The 20,300-nt window shown below is 37.3% G+C and overlaps 1 protein-coding gene across 1 annotated transcript in view; it reads right to left on the bottom strand.

Moving 5' to 3' along the window:
• Positions 1 to 20,300, bottom strand: part of Cntn3 (contactin 3) — a 296,693-nt gene that overhangs the window by 60,837 nt on the left and 215,556 nt on the right. The window contains exons 11-12 of the mRNA XM_027428982.2: positions 9,461 to 9,588; positions 6,880 to 7,055 (exon numbers count right to left, since the gene is read on the bottom strand). Of these exons, the coding sequence (XP_027284783.1) occupies positions 6,880 to 7,055; positions 9,461 to 9,588 (304 nt within the window). The remainder of the gene's footprint in view (positions 1 to 6,879; positions 7,056 to 9,460; positions 9,589 to 20,300) is intronic.

Below are 20,300 nucleotides of genomic sequence, written 5' to 3'. Positions count from 1 at the left end.
TATCAAAGGTGACATTTAGTTTTGTACTTGGCAGGCCACATATTCCTGGTGTTGAACTTTATATATAGGATCAGAAAGCTGTAAGCAATAGCAAATGAATTATTATTGACTCTGTTTTTATAAATCTTAAAATACTTGAGCATCACTGCTTCTAGATTTTAATAGGCTGGTATATCATATGTAAAGATATACAAAAATTTTCTCCACAGTGAATATGTTTTCCAATTTCCTAAAGCTGTGAGTGTGTCCAATATCAAAATTATCAGTATTCCCTAAGATCAATAACAAATATTAATATCAAGCCAATCCCTGAGAACTGCTCAGTGATGTGATTTTGCTGTGTGGAAATATGATGAAATCCAGTGTTAAATGCCTCCAGAAATTCCCTTAAGTATCTGATTTCCTCCAAAGTTTCTCAGCAAAGCATATAATTTCTAGCACCTCATAACTTTTATTTGTAACTCTCTAAACATTGATCTTAAAATATTTTCTCTAGATCTCACTCAAACCTAGAAAGGTTTTAAAAAATCTTAGTTAAGAAAAGTTTGATGTGGGATGTCCTTCTGTATGCTGTGAATATGTAATGCTTTTATTGGTTGATGAATAAAGCTGTTTTGGATAAGCAGAGTAAAGCCAGGTGGGAAATCCCGGGGCGGGTGTGGAGGGGATAGAAGGGGAAAGTGAGGAAGAGGGAGGGATGGGGAGGAACACACACACACACACACACACACACACACACAGGGGGGGAGGCTGGGGGGGGCAGAGCCAAGGAGATGTCATATAGCTGCTGGAGAGGCGAGATGCCAGGGCATCACTGGTAAGCCACAGCCACATGGTGATACACTGATTAGTAGAAATGGGTTAATTTGTAAGAGAGAGATATAGCAAGCAATAAGCCTAAGCCTTTGTCCAAACAATTATAAATATATATTAAGTCTCCGAGCAATTATAAGTGGCTGCAGGGACCTGTCAGGTCAAGGACTTCATCACCAGTCTGTAAACCAGCTCCATCACATGAACAAATATTGGCCTCTTGGCCTCTCTGCCATGACAAAGCCTCCTTGGGAATACACCAACTATGAAGACACATAGACTCAAGTTCTGGGCATCTGCTCGGTACTCAGTCTCGCAGATGGAAATTGTTGTTATTATTTTAATTATGTTAATTAAAAAGTAACATTGTAAAATTACATTGTAAAAATTGCTATGAATTATTCCTTATTTGTCATTCTCCACCTTTTGCCATTTTCTACTAAACATTTGCACATTTTTCTTCACTTTATTTTATTTTAAAATTTTATACTAGTTCTTTGATAATTTCATATGCCATGTTTTTGCCATTTTCAGTTCCTCTCCCTAATTTCTTCCAGGTCTACCAACCCCTTTCCTAGTCACCCATCTCTCTCTCTCTCTCTCTCTCTCTCTCTCTCTCTCTCTCTCTCTCTCTCTCTCTCTCTCTCAGAAAAACTGACTTTCCCCCTTGCAGCGGCTCTCACTTGCCACCAGCTTCTTGATGAGGGATGGGACTTCATATTCAATTTCCCTCTCCTTACTGAAATTTGGTTTAGCTTGAGATTGCGTAGAACTTATGAATACCATCACAACATCTTTGAGTTAATATGTTTATCTGCCCTGCTGTGTCTAGAAGACACCCTTCTTTACAGGCATTCACGAATGCCTCTGGCTTTATAATCTTTCTGCCCCCTCTTCTACAATGATCTCTGAACCTTGGAAGGAGTGGTGTGATAAAGATGAGATTGACAACTTTAGTGTTACAGCTATTTTATTGGGACATGGCTGTTTTAATGGTTTTAATACAACACACTGCACATTGTTTGTCTTTCATTTCGTAACTTCTTGTGAATTTGAATTTATCCCAAAAGGGTTACCTTATACTAGAAGATGTATTTTGACTGTTCATCTTGGTAAATGATTTACTTATGGGATAGAAGCTGAATTACCAGTGGCATTATAAGCAGAAGGGGAACTTCTGCATGAGAAGATAGATAAACGGTGAGTTATGGGAATACCTAAACATCAAGAGTTTTGAGCATATGAATTACTTAACCTAGTGTCTGGGGAAGTCCTAAGTGTCTATCCTAAAAGCTCATTATGGGCAGAATTATTCCTCATGGAGTATGCATATGACAATTAGTACCATTTATCAGGTGAATTTCTACTCTGGGCACAATTCTGGGTGCATTCTCTTAATGCTCCTTCCAAGTAAGCTAATACTTTTAATTTAGATTGCACATAAAACTTGAGGTTTTAAACACTTTTAAAAATATGTTTTAAGCACTAGAACATCATATTGATAAATCCATGGAATAATGGTTTTTACCTTGGTATTGAAAATCCTCATATCTTTTACATAACAAGTTTTATACTGAAAATAACTACTGTTTTCATATCCAAATCATTCAATGAAGTTAATTAATCCCAAGAGACAATGTCATATTACCACATAGAAAAGAGCATCCTGGAACATGGGCTTATCAACTACTGAGAGCAGAAGAATAGATTAAATGTTAAGCTCATATGTAGCTGCTACAAGCACACTGAGATTGTGGCCTGTGGGGGATAAATCACACTGAAGTGAGCCAGTTAAATGAATGACAGATTGATTGTCACTGCTATCCTTCTTGCTCCTTTGGTTGTCATGCTCTCCTTCTTCCTGCTTCCAGTGACTTTTATCCACATACATTCTAATTCATCATAGACCCAATTCCACAAAACGTTTGTGAAATTGTTCTGTTTGGTTGCAGACATCATTCATTTCTAAAGTACCTGCTAATCAAAACCCAGAGCCAGATATTGCAGTTCAAGCTGAAGATCAGAGATGTCAAGCATCCAGCCACTAGCTCTCACCACTGTCTCAGGTGGAAAGGGCTGTCCTGTCCTTAGCATGGCTGGAGAATAAATCTCTGAGCCTGAATACTGAATGCCCCACTCCTATCTTATATATCTCTCTAGAGCTGGGATTGAAGGCATGGGACCCCAAGTGCTGAGGTCTCCTTTGTGTAAGCTGTTTCTCTTTTAAACTGGATCAATTTCACATAGCTCAGTGTGGTCTTGAACTAACAAGATCCCTCTGTCTCACTCTCCTGAGTTCTGGGATTAAAGGCATGTACCACCATCACCTGGTCTAAATATGACTAGCTAGTGTGGCTGCTGGAATTAAAGATGTATATCACCACTTCCTGGCTCTATGGTTGTAGCTAGCATTGCACTTTGATCTCCAGTGGCTTTATTAAATCATAAACAATATACCCCCCCCACATAATACAAATCCCATATATTGAAGCATCTTACAGTGAATGTATAGTGGATACCTACTATGTCTAGGTTTCGAAGTTTCTATTTGTAGAATGCCCTGGTATGATGTCTTAACTGTAAAATTTCACTTTTTAAGGAAACCAAAAAGTGTCCTTGAATGTCCCTAAAAGCTAGGCCCTAAGGATTTTTCAGATTTATGCCAACAGTATTCTCTTGTTTCTCTTGGCCTTTGGGCTGTCTGTTCTGATCAGTGGAAGCTGAGATCTATTTAAGGTAAGGCAAGAAATGCCTTTTCTGAGTGAATTCATGGGATGAAATCTTGAATTCAATATGAGATTGATAGAATGTTATCCACTATACACATTGTTAGACTGTCTCTTTTAACTTTCCATAAACAATGCACAAATGACATGAGTGGGCACATAAATTATCTGCATGTATACAATAGTATAGGAAAATATCTTATTATGGCTAGAAAAAGAAAAAAAACACTCACAGAGAAACCAATGTCTTCAAGATCTCATGGCAAACACTAAAAATCTGATGTGAAGAGATTAAAACTTAAGCACTTACTGATCTTTGAATGACACAACTTCCTTTTGTGTTATTGGCACAAACTGAAGCATATATTTGGATCCAGCCTTTTCTTTTGTTGCAATTTGCTTCTGGTACTTGGTTAAATAAATTCTGAGTGCATCATTCTGACATTGCAGAAAGTTGTGACTGGTATTCTATAATCCTTTGGTTTACTATTCTAATATACAGTAACAGTTGTGGAGACTTTTAACATTATGAACTAAACCTTTTTTTTTTTCAAAATAAATGTCGAGTTCCAGGTTTCTAATGTAGTCCTAAAAGCAACTAGCTGAATCCATTGGTCAATGATATGAGTCAATTTTTCTGTAATGTAAACTATCCTCTCTACTGGCAACATGAATCATAGATGATAAACCTTCCTTAGGCAACCCTACCACTCACCTGCTTCTTTGTTTACATTTTGCTGTTTTGGGAAAAAAGAATGTATCTATGAATATACCAGAAAGAGAGAGAAAGACAGAGATGAATAGGAGAAAGAGAGAGAGAGAGGGAGAGGGAGAAGGAGAGAGAGACAGGAACATACATACTAGTTATTATTATGTACACGGCACTAAATACAAAATCAGAAAACAAGGGTTACCATATAATTTCTTTCCCATGCAAGCGAAAACTGATTTACTTAATTGTTTGTGCTTAAGGACAATGTTATTTTGCATAGCTTACTTTTTTATACTGATGTGAGAATATTAAGTTTCTAATAGTATGAGTCAATAGAAAAATCAAAGGCCACGAACTTTCATGTTGTACAAGAAACAAAAGTGGCTTAACTTATAAAATTCCACATTTCTGAAACTTAACTCTTCCCAAAGATGACGTCTTGTATACAAACCATCCATCCTCTGCCAATTGGGAGAGTTAAGTGGCATTATCAACTTGAAAGTACTTAACTCTGAGTTCATTGTACACAGTAGCAGCTATCCATTTGAGTCTGTAAGCATTTCTACATACTACCATCAAACTTCTTCGGATTTGGAATGTCTCGGTGATATTTATATAGCATTAACTAATACAGAGGGTCTTGTATTGGATAACATATTGCAACAGCTTATGATCCAGATGATAAATCACAAACAACTTTATGACAGAGCAGAAGTAACTAATGCTTCAAATTGAAGTCTTCATTTAAGAATTTAAACAAGGAGAACTTGTTAAGACGATTATTTTTCAAGATGGATAATGGGACATTATGACAGAACTTGCTTAGAGAATTATTTCCCAGGTTGGATAATGGGACATTATGAAGGTAACTGGAGGTATTTATCCTTCTCAAGACTCTTCACAACCTTAGGCAGTATCACAAGGGACTCAGATAGAGGAGAGTGCTAATTTGAGAATGTTGGCACACATTTTTCCTGTTGTTATGGAAGACAGGAGTGACAATTTTCAAGTGGGCATTTGAAGGAATGAGAAAAGGAATGCTGAGGGCTTGTAGCAACTGAAAACATTCTCAAAGCCTTGAAACAGGGAGAGCAATTAGAAAACCAGTTCTCCTCAAACTAAATAAAGCCAGATGATGGGAAACAAAAATGGTACTCAATTTATTTCTACTTGTGACATGTTATCTAACACCACATTTAGTTATTTTTCTTTTGCATGTGTTAGTTTCTTGAGGTTGTCACAATAACAACAAAAACATCAACAATGGCTTAAAACAACAGACATATGTCCTCTTCCAATTCTGTGGGCTGTAAATCTTCAATCAAGATTGCAGACACAGCTATGTTCCCTTCAGAATCCTTAGGGGTGTGTGTCTTCTGACTTTCTCCAGCTCCTTTGGATCCCAGGTATCCATTGCTTTGTGGAGACATCACTGTTTTGACTGTCACATGATATTTACTCCTCCTTGGCTGTCTTTCCATAGTGTTCTCTTCTTTGTGTATCTCTATACAAACTGCATTATTTTTCTAAGATCATCATTTGTATTAAATAAAGCCCCATTTCACTCCAGGGTGACCTCATCTTAATTTAATGCATATTTCTGCAACAGTCCTAGTTCTAAAGTACTGGGTTCTAAGATTTGGACATATCATTTAGGAAAGCAGATTTTAGTCACAAGGAGAATCTTATGAAGTAGCATAGAACTCTGATATGACCATGTGTACATATGTATATAATTAACAAGAAACCCTTGTCAAAGAAATATCACTGAGTTGGCCATTGTGTGGTTGTCTACTTTACTGATAACTACACAGTAAGTCTAAAGATACAAGGCTCAGATTTCACATCTTTCCAAAGTGAATGATCCTCTCACGGTCAGTGGGCCTCACAAATTATCAACAAGGTTGGTATTGCTCAACTGAGCTCACAAATATACACAAAGCTATGAAGACTTTGGTTAGACTTTTGGTTCAGTATGAACTAATTTCTTAGCCATTCTTCAACTGTTAACTTTTCCTTGAAATCCATACTTTTCCTACCTTGGATTTATCACAAATGAGACAGAAAAGAAGAGGATATATGAGAGTATTTTCATTATAGAGACAAACAGACAAGCTCAGGCCTTGAAGCTCCACTATCCATTCCTTCCATGACTTAGAGAAATTTATTACACTTTTCAAATCCTGAGTTTGTATGCCTGTGAACTGAAGAGTCTTATAGCTAATGCCCAATGGTACTCCAAAGACTGCCTTTGATTAAACATCTACCGTGGCATCTAAATGAATGTAAGTAACACAAAGCTGCCTTCTATTGCATCACAGATTGGCTATTTGAAAATAAAACACTTTGGATGGCATACCAACCACAAAAATGTTATGAAGGATAACATTAAATATAAATGGAGACTGAACCATTTCTAATTATAGTTATAGGTTAAAGGAAATATTCTTAATTTCTAGTGATTAACAAAAATAAAATTAGACCACACTAGAAGAATGCAGAAGCCAAATTTAATTTCCCAACTTGAGGAGCTCTGCTATGCGTTGTCTGCATCACAGATATTTTTGAGAGGAAACTTATCATAGACCCATATAATAAAAAGAATATTAGAAAAATAACATAACTTACTCCACCAACTTTCTCAAAGTGGGATCCATCTTTCTTAAAGTCCGTAAGAGCTCCATTGAAATACCAGGCAAACATAATATCCAACAGGGGATCATGCTGCACCTGGCAGGGTAAAATGACGCTCTCACCAACAGCAACATCCATGTTAGAAGGAGCCAAAATTATTCTGGTTGGTTCTGTTGGATAGACAAATTATAAACAAAATTTTAATGCTGATAAAAGTAATTTTATAGGCAGGTTGTTCATCTGAGTTGGAATGTATATATTTGTATATGCATGAGTGTACACATCTATGTGATTCAAAGTCTTCAAGATTAAAGTGGCATCTTGATGTAAAATTATACTATATCTTACTGGCCTCACAAATTTTTCTTAAGAGAATTAAGATATATGAGTTTGAAGAAGATATATGTGCAGAATGGAAGCTCACCTGCAAATAAGCTATACCAGTGACAAAATCAATTCACTTTAGTTTCATAGTTTTGTGAAATACGAGAGTAGAAATAGGAACTCCCCTGTTCTCACAAATCTTCAAGGAATATCAAATGTATTCAAATGAAAATGCAAATAAATTCAAACTGTCCTTGATTACAGATGTAGAAAATATGTCAGGAGACACCCACTATGCCAAGACACTGGCTTACAGGGCTAATGCCCACCTACACATGTTCCCCTGTTACAATTAGATACATTCCACTAATAATGAATTCAACTGCTCTTGACTCTACCTTCCCACTGTTTCATACAGCATTTTACCCCAAGACAATAAAACTCATCAAAGAACTATTTGTACAGAGAGAGTAAAATTACCTCTTCAACCCAGTCTACTAAGGCTTTTAGTCTCTCATCTGACCTAGCTCCATTAGGGTCCCTAGGAAAAGCTGTGTTGTAATATCCAGTGGTAAAACTTAGGTCTTTTATGCCTTGACCTCTCATCCGTCTTGCCTCCGCTTCACTGGGTCTCCTTCACACCACATTCTTAGTCTCTTTATACTGTGCCAGTCAGACAGCTTTTTTTCCCACCTCCCCTCAGGAGGCCTCTTTGGTTCCTAAATTTCTTAATGTGAAATGTGTTAAGCTCTATCATTTTAAAAATGTAAATTACTGTCATATTAATTGTACAAATCAATGGGCTTCATTTCTTGGCTTCGAGTACTCATTATGATATAAAAAACTGCTGGTTCAGTACCTCCTCTTTAAACTCTCTCCCCAAAGTCTAAACTCTTACACTTATGGACCTACTCAGCCTACAGTTCCTTCCTTCATTCCCATCCCCCTCTTTCCCTTCTTTTCCTCCCTTTGTTCTCTTTCCCTTTCAGTGCTGGCAGTCAATCCCAGAGCCTCATGCATGGGGAGCAGTTTGTTAGTGAGCTTTGCTGTTAGTCTTCATCTCGAAGCCATTCTGGACTTCTTTATCTTCAGGAACCTCCCATCTGATTGAACAGCACTTCCTGCTGAGTCTATGCCCAATCTATGGAGCTCCTAGTTGCCTGTGGAACCATCTCTTTGGTTACTCTTGATAATTGTCACCTCCTGCTGCCTTCATGGGAACATCTTGTGATCTCTTCTGGCCTCTTGTCTGGATCCTTTTACTATCATCACAACAGAGCAATTCTTTGAGAAACAAACTTTTGTGATAGCATTTCTCTGCGGAAAACACTACACTGGCTTCTCTCTTCAAAACAGACTGAAAACAGAAGTCTTAACAAGTCTACAACATGTCTACATAACTGCCCCTAAGAAATCTGCTAACACTTAGTTTCCCGGAAATCTGTGCTTCGTGTCTCATGCTAGCCAACTGGAGGTAGCCTGTTTTGCCTCCAACTTACCTCATTTGCCCGCACTCATATTTACTTTCTTAGTGGCTTGCAATTTTTCATTTTTAATAATCTGTTTTTTCCTTATCACTCTGTGGTCTATGATCCTTCCTGATGTAGCATGTAAGGTTCACAAGTAATTATCTTTGTCTGTATTCCCATTGACATACCCCAAGCACGAGTCTCACAAAATGCTGAACATATAATTGAAAGGATAAAAGAATAAAATATATCCTGAACCCCAAGAGAATCTCATTAACATCTAAGATTTCTACATGAACTTGAACTTCTCTAGAAAATGGAATAGGAATACTCAACAACACAAAGTAAAGATAATCATAATATTACACTTGTATTTCTTATGGCCCAGGGAGCCAGCAAAGTACCTACTGTGTCCATCCATGTGTCCTGTGCTGTGACAAATAAAAGTCTAGGTATCATACCTTTACACTTAAACAAACCAGTGTTCTGACTTCACAGTGCATTATACAGTGTAAGAAACATGTGATGAATGTGTTCATTTTTAACTAAATATTGTTTGAGAACTCTGACATTAATACAAAGTATATCGATCAAATCGTTCACACTCCCTCTCCTTAAACTCCTCCTATACCTCTCCATCCCTTTGTCCCTCAATTTCATGCACACTCTTTAAACCCATTGAGTCTACCTAGTGCTTCCAGTACATGTATATATGTTTATGTTTTCCTCTCGTGAAATACAGTTTAGCCTAGAATAAAGAAATCTCTAAGAAAAGCACTCACCTGTCACCACCAAGTGTGTTGTGCCATTTGCTTTCCCAAACTGGTTTTCTGCTGTACAGGTGTAGGTTCCAGCATCAGCCTTAGTCACATTCAGAATTTTGAGTCCCCCATCATTTAAAAAGGAAATCCTAAAGTAAACAAAAATCAGAACAACAAACGTGCAGTAGTCACTCTTAGAATGTAAGTGATGTGTCTCTTTCATAATCCATTGCTCAAAGTAGTAATTTAGTATAGTCTACCAATACATAATTTTTGTGAATTGAGAAAATGAAAGAATTCACACACACACACACACACACACACACACACACACACACAGAGAGAGAGAGAGAGAGAGAGACAGAGAGACAGAGAGAGACAGAGAGAGACAGAGAGAGACAGAGACAGAGACAGACAGAGAGACAGAGAGAGAAAGAGAGAGAGACAGAGACAGAGAGACATGGAGCTACTGAAGACTTTCGGTAACTCCATGGGCTTAACAAATGGGTCTTTTGCTCCAACTTGTATTCTTAAAGAGGTAGCATATAACTGTCTCATTAAAGAAATGGAAATGAATGTTTTACATGTAATGTGCTGGGATTACAGTGTGAGCAAGACAATAATGTGGTGTTCTTTTAGGAATATTAATCTTTAGAGGCAAAGACAATAAAAGACTAAGTAAATGTGTAAAGAACAGGGTTCAGGGAAGCACTCTGAAGGAGAAAGAGAGGATGATATAAGGAGGGGCAATTGCTTTAGGTATCATTTCTAAGAGATATAGTTCATTTGCACTGAGCAGGAGGAATGAGACAGCATAACCCCTCATTTGTCTGATCTCTATATCTTTATTGCACAGAATGCCTACTCATAATTACAATCTCTTTTTTACTGAATACCTAAAAGCATTATCGTGCCTTGCATTTCACACTTAAATGTCTTTTATCTTTCATGGTTCATATTTTTAACTATGTGTGTTGAATCTGTGCAAACAGATGATAAACTTTTTTCAAAGGCTTGCATCCTACTGTCAACATGGTACCATATGTAAATCAGTCAATAAATGTCTATACCCCTGGACCTATTCAGTAGAACATGCAGGCGAGATGGTGAGGACATTAGATTAAAGTGGAAATTTTAAAGGGAATATTTAAATACTATTATACACACAATATGCACATTTTACATATACACACATAGTGTCATTTTTGTACACATATACAAATAATGTCACTTATTGCTATTTATTGGGGATTGGTTCTAGGCCATCCCCAGACGATATCAAGTTTCTTATATAAGAAGGTGTACAACCTATGTAATAATTACAGAAAATTTATTCTTAGACTTCTTATAGTTAAGACAATGTAACTAAGATAGGATTATGTTCACTGCCTAGAGAATAAAGAGAAAATGAAGTTTGCACATTTCCAGTACAGCTTTGGTTAGAGATGTTTCTTATTGTGATCATCAATTCATAGAGATTCATTACTGTTCAAATGGCTGAGAAGAAGCAACTGTGAATGTTCAGCTACAGATGAGGCATCCATTTTCACACCTACCTCACCCCTCCCAGACTCTAGACTCAGAAAACATGGATAAAGAAGAGAAATAAAGAACATTTGAGGCAGCACTACTCAGGAACATCTGACACCAGGGGTCTGATCACTGGATCTGAACTCAGCAGCAGGATGCAATACACCCAGACACTGCCAAGTCCCTGGTAACAGTCCCACCTCCATCCACTGGCCCAGGAGAAGAGAACAGACATCAGAGTATTGGAACTGTTTGCATCTACCAGAAGGGAACCTTGATATACATCCACCAGGAGAGGAAGAGACTCCTGCTACACCCACCAGAAGAAAGGATGAGAAGAGGACAATGTAAAAGCACATTCAACAACAGAAAACCAAATATGACACCACCAGAGACCAGGGCCCATACACCAGCAAGACCTGAACTAAAAATGCAGATGAAGCTGAAGAGAATGACCTTAAAACATATCAGGAAAATGATAGAGGGACTCAAAGAGGACATGAGAAAATCCCTTAAAGAATTGGAAGAAAAAACAAACCAAAAATGCAAGAAATAAACAAATTTCTCAAAGAAACAGTTCAAAACCTAAAAATGGAAATAGAGAAAATAAAGAAGGCACAATCTGAGGGAGTGCTGGACATAGAAAAGCTGGGTAAATGATCAGGAACTACAGATGCAAGGGTAAGCAACAGAATACAAGAGATGGAAGAGAGAATCTCAGGAGTTGAAGACACACTAGGAGAAATAGATTCATCAACCAAAAAAAGAAAAAAAATCTTAAATCCACCAAATCCCTAACACAAAATAGCTAGGAAATATGGGATACCAAGAAAAGACCGAAACTAAAAATATTAGGTAAAGAAGAAATCCAACTCAAAGGCACAGAAACATATTCAACAAAATCATAGAAGAAAACTTTCCCAACCTAAAGAAAGACATGCAAATGAAAGTACAAGAAGTCTACACAACACCAAAAAGACTGAACCAAAAAAAAGGTCTCCTCAACACGTAATAATCAAAACCCCAAAGATACAGAATAAAGAGAAAATATTAAGAGCAGCAAAGGAAAAAGTGCAAGTAACATATAAAGGCAAACCTTATCAGATTACACTTGAGTTTTCCTTGGAAATCTGAAAGCCAGAAGGTCCTGGATAGATATTCTACCTACACTAAGAGATCATGAATTCCAGCCCAGAATACTATACCCAGCAAAGCTTTCGATTAATATAGATGGAGAAAACAAGATATTCTTTGATAAAACCAGATTCAAACAATACATACCCACCAATCCAGAAGAGGATAGGTTCAGAGGATGTGAGGCAGCAGAAAGGTTGAGTCAGGGGAAGAATAGAAGATAACAAGAATGGAGATACCATAATAGAGTGAGACATTTTAAGTATACAGAGAAATCAAGCAGTAGGGACATGTCTGGAGATCTACAAAGATGACAGCAACTAACAATCTAAGCAACAGAAGAGAGGCTAATGCCCTCCCCTGATAATGGGATTGATGACTGACTTATATGCCACCCAATAACCTCATCCAGCAGCTGGTGGAAGTAGAAGCAGATACCCATAACTAATCACTGAACTGAACTGGAATCCAGATGAGAAGGATGAGTGAAGAGCAAAGTGATCCAGGCCAGGCTGGTGAAACCCACAGAAACAGCTGACTTGAACATCACGGAGCTCTTGGTTTCCAGACTGATAGCTGGGATACCAGCATGGGACTGATCCAGATACCAGGGACATGGGTTTCAGTGAGGAAATTTTGGAAATCTCGGGGACCTCCTGTACTAGTTCAGTACTTATCCCTAACATAGGTGTCGACTTTGGGAGCCCATTCCACACTGAGGAATACTCCCTGAGTCAAGACACATGGGCATGGGCCTAGGCCCTATCCTAAATGATAAGATAGATTCTGTTGACACCCTATGGAAGGACTCACAATCCAGGGGAAGTAGAAAGGATATGTGATAGGTTGAGTTTTAGTTTGAGGGTGGTAGGGGAGGCAGGGAGGGAGAGGGAACTGGGATTGTCATGTAAAACACTCTTGTTTCTAATTCAAATAAAAAATATCCATTGAAAAAAAAAAAGAAGAAGCAAGCACACAATCACTAAAACAGGAATAGTGCTTAATATTTTTCTAAGTGTTTAAATGTTGCCATTTACTAGTAATTACATCTTCAAATAGTTGTAATAAAATACATTATTTGCCTTTAAATAAATTTCATATTTTATTCTGACAAAAAAAAAGAACATTAGGATTGGGAGGAATAATGGTAAATATTGTCCTGTAGTCATGACCTGCCTGTTGTACTCATGGACTGACAGCAGCTGTGGTTCCCTGTACAATACCTATGCAAAATTTAGTTTAAATTGCTACTTGGAGAAGGAAAGGACTCCTCAGGCCCAACCCTAACCAAGGAGTTACTGGCAGTTGATGCTTGGTAGAGGAGGGCTGTGGCCAGTGATAGGTTTTCCAGGCTCCAGTGGATGATTTTGTGGTCATGTCCCTATGGGCAACACTAACTGGATATGGTATGTTAAAAATAAATGAGCAGAGGGCTGGAAAGATTGTTCTGTGGTTAAGAACAATTGTCACTCTTTCAAAGGACATAGATTTGGTTACCAGCATCCACAAGTTGTGGCTCACAACTATCCCTTCTCTTTAGATACCCTTTTGTCATCTCCAAGAGCACCAGGCATGCACATGGCACATATACATACAGTCAGACAATACACTTACATGCAGAACATAAAATGAATAAAAAATAATTATAAAAGGAGCACATGAAATTGAAAGGGAGATGTGATGGACATTCTAGGAGAAGTAGAAAGGGGGGGGATAAAGGAGATGAAAGGTGTATTTAAAGGAAGTACATTGAATACACACACATGGAACTTATACACAGTAAATTTCACAAAGCAGCTGAGCTTTCTTTTTCACATAAGACAGAAAAGGGTTATCAGAAACTCTGGAACTTCAGTTATAGTTGATTATGAGCTAACACATGAGTTCTAGGAATTGAACCTGAGTACTCTGTAAAAGCTGTCAGTGCTCTTAACTGCTGAGCCATCTCTCCCGTCGCATACTGATACGGTGGGGTGGTAGAATCCAAGGATGCAAAGCTTGTTTATGTGGAGTGCCAACAGTGTTTGTTACACACATATAAATACACATATATATTCACATATGTCATATATGTCTGATATTGTTTTGTATTTTTATATATGTATCTGAGAGGCCAGGCTAATATCATGACAACCTGCCCTAATAACTCAGTTAAGAACTGCATGTTGGTCCTTCCTTTTTGGAACCATGCAAGCAGTTTCTGAGGAAGAACCATGAACAGAAAATAATCAGTCCCAAACACTCCCAACAGCAAGGGCAAGGAGACCTGGTACATGCAGTACCAGGCCTGAGCCAGCCCCCATAGTCAGCACGTACTAGGCCAGCGAACCTCCACAATTAATAAGCTCAAGGTAATAACCAAACAAGGATAAAGCCTGGAACTTGTCCAGGCCTACCCAAAAATGAAAAACTATAGCCATGGCCTGCTCCTACCTAGCCCAATTAGAATATACTAATATGGGCTGGGCATTGGTGGCACACGCCTTTAATCCCAGCACTCAGGAGGCAGAGACAGGTGGATCTCTGTGAGTTAGAGGCCAGCCTGGTCTCCAGACTGAGTGCTAGGATAGGCTCCAAAGCTACACAGAGAAACCCTGTCTCGAAAAAACAAAAAAAAAAAAACAAAAAAAACAAAAGAATATACTAATATGATCGCTACTTGCTTAACCCAAATCTAGATAAAATTACCTAACTGCCTTTGAACCTTTCCTTGGCTATGCTTGAAAGGAGCCTGTGAGCTCCTATTGGGGTTGTTACCATTTTGCCTTTATGTGGAATGGACAACCCCAGCATAGTGAAATAATAAACACTCTTGCTGATTTGCATACATGGATGATGGTCTTTTGTGGGACTTCTCTAGTAGCCTAACAGTATAAAAAAATGCATAACAGAAGATAGGTGAATTGGTTTGAAAGAAAGTTGCCTCCAAAGGAATTAACACTATTAGGAGTTTTGGCTCTGCTGCAGTAGGTATAGCCTTGTTGCAGGAAGTGTGTCACTGTGGATGTGGACTTTGAGGTCTCATACATGCTTAAGACTTCCTGTTACCTGGGCAAGATGTAGAACTCTCTACCTCTCCAGCACCATGTCTGCCTGCATGCCACTATGTCCCAACATGATTATCATAGATGCAACTTCTGAACTATAAGCCAGCTCAATTAAATGTTTTCCTTTGTTACTGTGATCATAGTGTCTCTTCACAGAAATTGAAACCCTAACAAAGGCAATAGGATAAACAATAGAAATTACTTAGCTGTGATTAAGGAAAGAAAACTATTCTATTAGGGCAAAAATAAACAGAAATGGGATGAAGGGGAAGGGGAACTGAGGTCTATAAAAAAGTATAAAAGAGAGTGAGAATTCCTAAAGAGAAAAGACTCAGAAGAGGCAAAAGAACAAAGTCAAGGAAACTGTCCTGAATTGTTTTGATTGCTAATCCTTTCAGAAAAAAAAACAAAACAAAAAACAAACAACAACAACAAAACCTGGGGCCAGGGCATTGATCTACCTGATTATAATTATTGTTGCTAATAAAAAAAAGAAAGTGAAAGTTTGATGGCTATAGCTAACATAGAAAGGTAAGACATTGGTCAAGGTTATCTAAAGCTCATGAAGGAATTCAAATGAAGTCACATGCAGATTCCCCAAGTCCTAGGATGGAGCTAGAAGGAGAGGCTTAAAGTAACTGGAACCTACCAGTTTGGAAATTACTCAGTCTTAAAACACAGCAAAAATGTCTCATCAATTCAATAAACACTGAGCTAAAGGTTAGAAATTCTGGTTTTGCTACCAAGATTTCAAGATAATTAGTTTTAGCTATTGTATCATCCTATGAAATTTCACATTTTAATACCAATGTACAGAACAGTCAGACATCAAGAAATTCTTCCAGTTTGCCTAGTATGTGTTGTAGCTGTTGTTTGAGTCCCAATACCATAAAAAATAAGGATGAAACAAAAACAAACAAAGAAATCCTACAGTGTGTTATGTGCAGTAACTATAATTGACCAAAGCTATCTGCACGGCCATGGTGAAATGAAGGAGAATTTCAGAGGCAAGGCCTAGGGTCTTAGGAACCGTAGAAGGATCTTCAAAACAAACACATTGACTCTCATAGAATGCAAACTCTGTGTGTATCGTAAAATTTTAAACTAATTGGATATTTTCTTCCTAAATTGGTTCTTCTAGTAAGTTCTAAAAGGCTCACAGGGCATTTCACACAACATAAAAATAAACAATATTCAGTAAATGGATGGAGTAATTGTTTCTCAACAGAAAACTTTCAATAACCCAGGCTTCCCTACAGAGACTCGAAGTGAAAATTTTATACCACTTCACTATAAATGAAATTGCTTTCTAGACTTTCTGGGAACAGGTTTTTCTGCAAGTGAATAGAATTGAAAATGTAGTTATCAATGAATAACACTGTTCTTGGCACAAGAAGTTAAATGAAGATGGATGAGATTAACATTCAGAAACATGGTACTCCAGTTGGATTTGAGAAAAGTGCAACTTAAACAATTATGGCATTTGAACTTTTTGATTAGTTTTATAGACACCTTTATGTGTATGTTTTAATGGCCTTTCCTTTTATCGTAAGAGGTTAATTATTCCATTTGGCTTTGAGCAGTCTGTGCTTAGTCTGGTATGAGGTGATGTGATTGCTCTATGCTGCTCCTCTGGTCTATGCTGTAATTCAGGGATGGTGTTGGATTTATGACTTAAAGAAAACAACACTGTTTTCTCAAAAGGTATATTGTTGTCCAGGCAACACTGACCTGCAACTTATGATGACATTTAAACATCTGTAATAGCACAGTCTATTTTCAAGTAGGAAAAGTAAGAAGCCTTCCGCACACAAAGCAGAAGATCTTAAAATGTCTTTTATTCCCTGGCTTATGATCTGAATATTACAGTAATTTATTCAACTTGAGTTTTAACAAACACACTGCAACTGAACATTTTGTCAGGAAGTACATCTCAGTGGAGATGAGCTCACATGAGATCACAATGATTAAACTGCTACACAGAAGATAACAAGGCTGTTTTGAATAGTACTTTCTGAGCATATATTCCACAAGATTGATGCTTACAATTAGCTCTAGGGGAAAAGTTTTCACAACGAATATATTACAGGATAAATAATGACAGCTAAGAAAAACAAATATATGTTGATACAAATATATGAGAAAATAAATGTCATAGAAAAAGCTTAGAAGACAGTGTATCTGTTCCCTTACAAATGCTCTGACCCCCATCATACTCAGTAAAATAACTGCCCCCCTTTGACTCAAAGATAATCTGCAGACAGCATTTAGAAAAGTAATGTTAGTATTTCATTCTTTTAGCCATACCATGTGGTGTTTCATCTTTTGAATCTCACAGTATTAGTTGAGTGATTCGTCAGAAAGGAAAGTCTCTCAGGAAAAGAGGAACAGAATGAGAAAGATTCAGCAGTTAATCATCCTGTCTCTGAGTGAGCACAGGGCTGGTAATAAGTGCTTTGTTTTTTTGCATAATGTTCAACAGGTCTCTGTATGCTGGAGATAATAGAGCCTGGCTCAAATAAGTAGCTTGTAGAAACACACCTAGTTCTGGTGCATTAACATGACCTTTTATTTAGAAGGACATGGTCAACAATCTGGGAACATCTCCTCTACTTGTATTCAATCTTTCAAAATACATTTGGAAAATATGTCCCATACAACTGGACCTAAATCAATATGGGTGAATCAACTGTTTCCTTCTAAACTAATTCTATGCCTATAGAACTCAGGTGGTCCAAAGGGTACTCCATTCCAACTGATACTACAGTTCCTGCAATCTACAGGGCTCAAGCAAAAATAAGTTTGTGTCCTTTTACAATGGAGTGTTTGTAAAGATTACAAATAATACTCAGACACTTTGAGAAAAAAAGAACACAGATTTGAACAAATGAGACAAGAGATGGTTTGATGGCTTGTGTTAACAGAAAACTTCAAAGATTATTAAGACTCAAAAGCTCTCCATATTAGATGCTATTCTTCTGTACTTCAGAAATGAGTCCAATCAATGAAAGTAAAAATCAATATGCAAGCTTCAATATTCTATGTAGATAAAGATGATGTAAGATGAGCAAAGATGTTTTACTACTACTTCATCCCAGAATGAGGTAGATTAGCCTGCTATCATATTTGAACAAGCACTGAGCATCTCCGTGGTGTGGTAGGGAATGTCCCCTACTACATGACAAGATATCTGGAGAATATAGTCACTCTATGCCCTCAAATATCAAAGATGGAAAGGAAATAACTAAGCTCCAATGTCATAGTCTTCCAGCAACACTGGGGAAAGAGACACATTCTTTAGGAAGGGCTTACAGAACTTTTACTCCTATGAGTGTCCCTCTACCGTGGATCAGAAATCATGGTCATCAATAACATTGAGGTGTAAGGCTTATGTTATTGACACAAGGGGAATTCCATCAGGGCAATGGCTTGTAGGCTATGAGATTATCTGATTTGCCCCAAAAGGTTAGTATTTTTGGACCCAGGACTTATATATACTGGGGGATTACCTTTATCTATTTTTAAGCAGTCTTGATAGGACTATGGATCACCATGATCTGTCCTAATGTAGAAATCGATAGACATGGAAAAAAGTTATATTTTCCAAATTATACTGAGTAACAGTTGTATGGGGGTTCCCTTAAAATATGCAATCAAATTGGGTTAGCAATGGATTACAAGGCTTTGTCTTCCTAACAGTGTTTTATGTACTATCTATCCTGTTGATGTATGGACAATATTTTGAAAAACAATATTTGAAACTCTGCATAATAGAGTCTCTGTCATAGTATTGAGATTTGTGTCAAAATACAAATATGTTTAGTTAGTTCATCCTAGAACTAGTAGGGACAAGAAATCACAATGCCTACTGTCAAAATATCTGGCACCCTTTGTGTTTTAGGTCATAGCCATATAGAATCTACATAGGAATTTAGCAAGTGTTTAATATCTGTACACAGGTTCTCAGTTAGCATTTTGAAATCTCCAAGGATGCACCTTACCAAGAATTGGTATTTAGTACATAAGTTTTCAATAAACATACCTTTCTCAACAAATACCAAGAGTTCAGAAACAATTTTCATATACAAGGACAAAGCTTAGGCAAACATAAAGTATGCTCTATAGGCTAACCTGGTATTGAGTTCTTGCCAGCTAGAGGCATTTTACTCCTGCTATTCCAGCTTCAAGGTCATCATCTTTTATAGATATTCATCAATATTTAAGTGGTTGATTTACAATTTTATTCAGTGTCTCTAACATTCTTAGGGCAGAAAGGTTTTTAAGTACTTAAAGTATCTTGACATCCCTATGCATATAACAGATACATGGATACATACAACAAAAAATTTTGACACAACTAAGGATAGTTCAAATCTTCTAATACTCTGTGGGCATCAAATTAGAAACCAATTCTATCATTTACTTATACAATCAACACCTGTTTGGGAAGCCTTTATGCCAGATGCCCCAGTGAAAGACTTGAAAAATGCTTGTTTCTTTTTGATAATTTTATATATTTCATGGTTGCCACCTTGAATTTTCTTGCATAAAATAAAATTGCCAATATTGTGTCACTCAGGTAAAACAGTTTGGGGTAAGACATTTGAAACTGTCTTTTACCTGTTCCACACAATGAAACTGTCTTTTACCTGTTCTCTGTATAATCTCAATAATGATAATGTCAATGTTCAGGAGAGGGTTCTGGTGATCTACCATGTCTTTAAGAGAAAGAACCCCAAATTCTGTAAATACCTTTCTTTTTCATTTTCAGTTTGGGACCTCCACAAAATCTGTGTTCACATTTAAAATAGCTTTGATAGGAAGATTATTAAAAATATGTAAGTAAAAAATATTCATGTAAAGCAAGCTGAATGGGGTGTGGTATTGTGTTTCATTTATTTCACAGAAGGGTTGAGCCATTTTAATATTTAAGGCTTCCTCTGGATAGTACAGGGGGTGAGAAGCTTTGAAGTGGATTATATTTTACACATTTGAGTGCTGGCACTATAATGCACAATGTTCTCTCCACAAGCATCTTCTGGCTTTGGCTATATGCATATGCATTTCTTGGCTAAGTAAGAGTTGTACATCACCTTATGAAGTTGCTACATCTTATGTGGGCACCGTGGCTGTTAATTAGCCACAGTTTT

The sequence above is a fragment of the Cricetulus griseus genome, chromosome 8, assembly GCF_003668045.3.
Source record: "Cricetulus griseus strain 17A/GY chromosome 8, alternate assembly CriGri-PICRH-1.0, whole genome shotgun sequence".
NCBI classification, from domain to species: Eukaryota; Metazoa; Chordata; class Mammalia; order Rodentia; family Cricetidae; genus Cricetulus; species Cricetulus griseus.
This window is presented reverse-complemented; position numbering and strand designations above follow the sequence as displayed.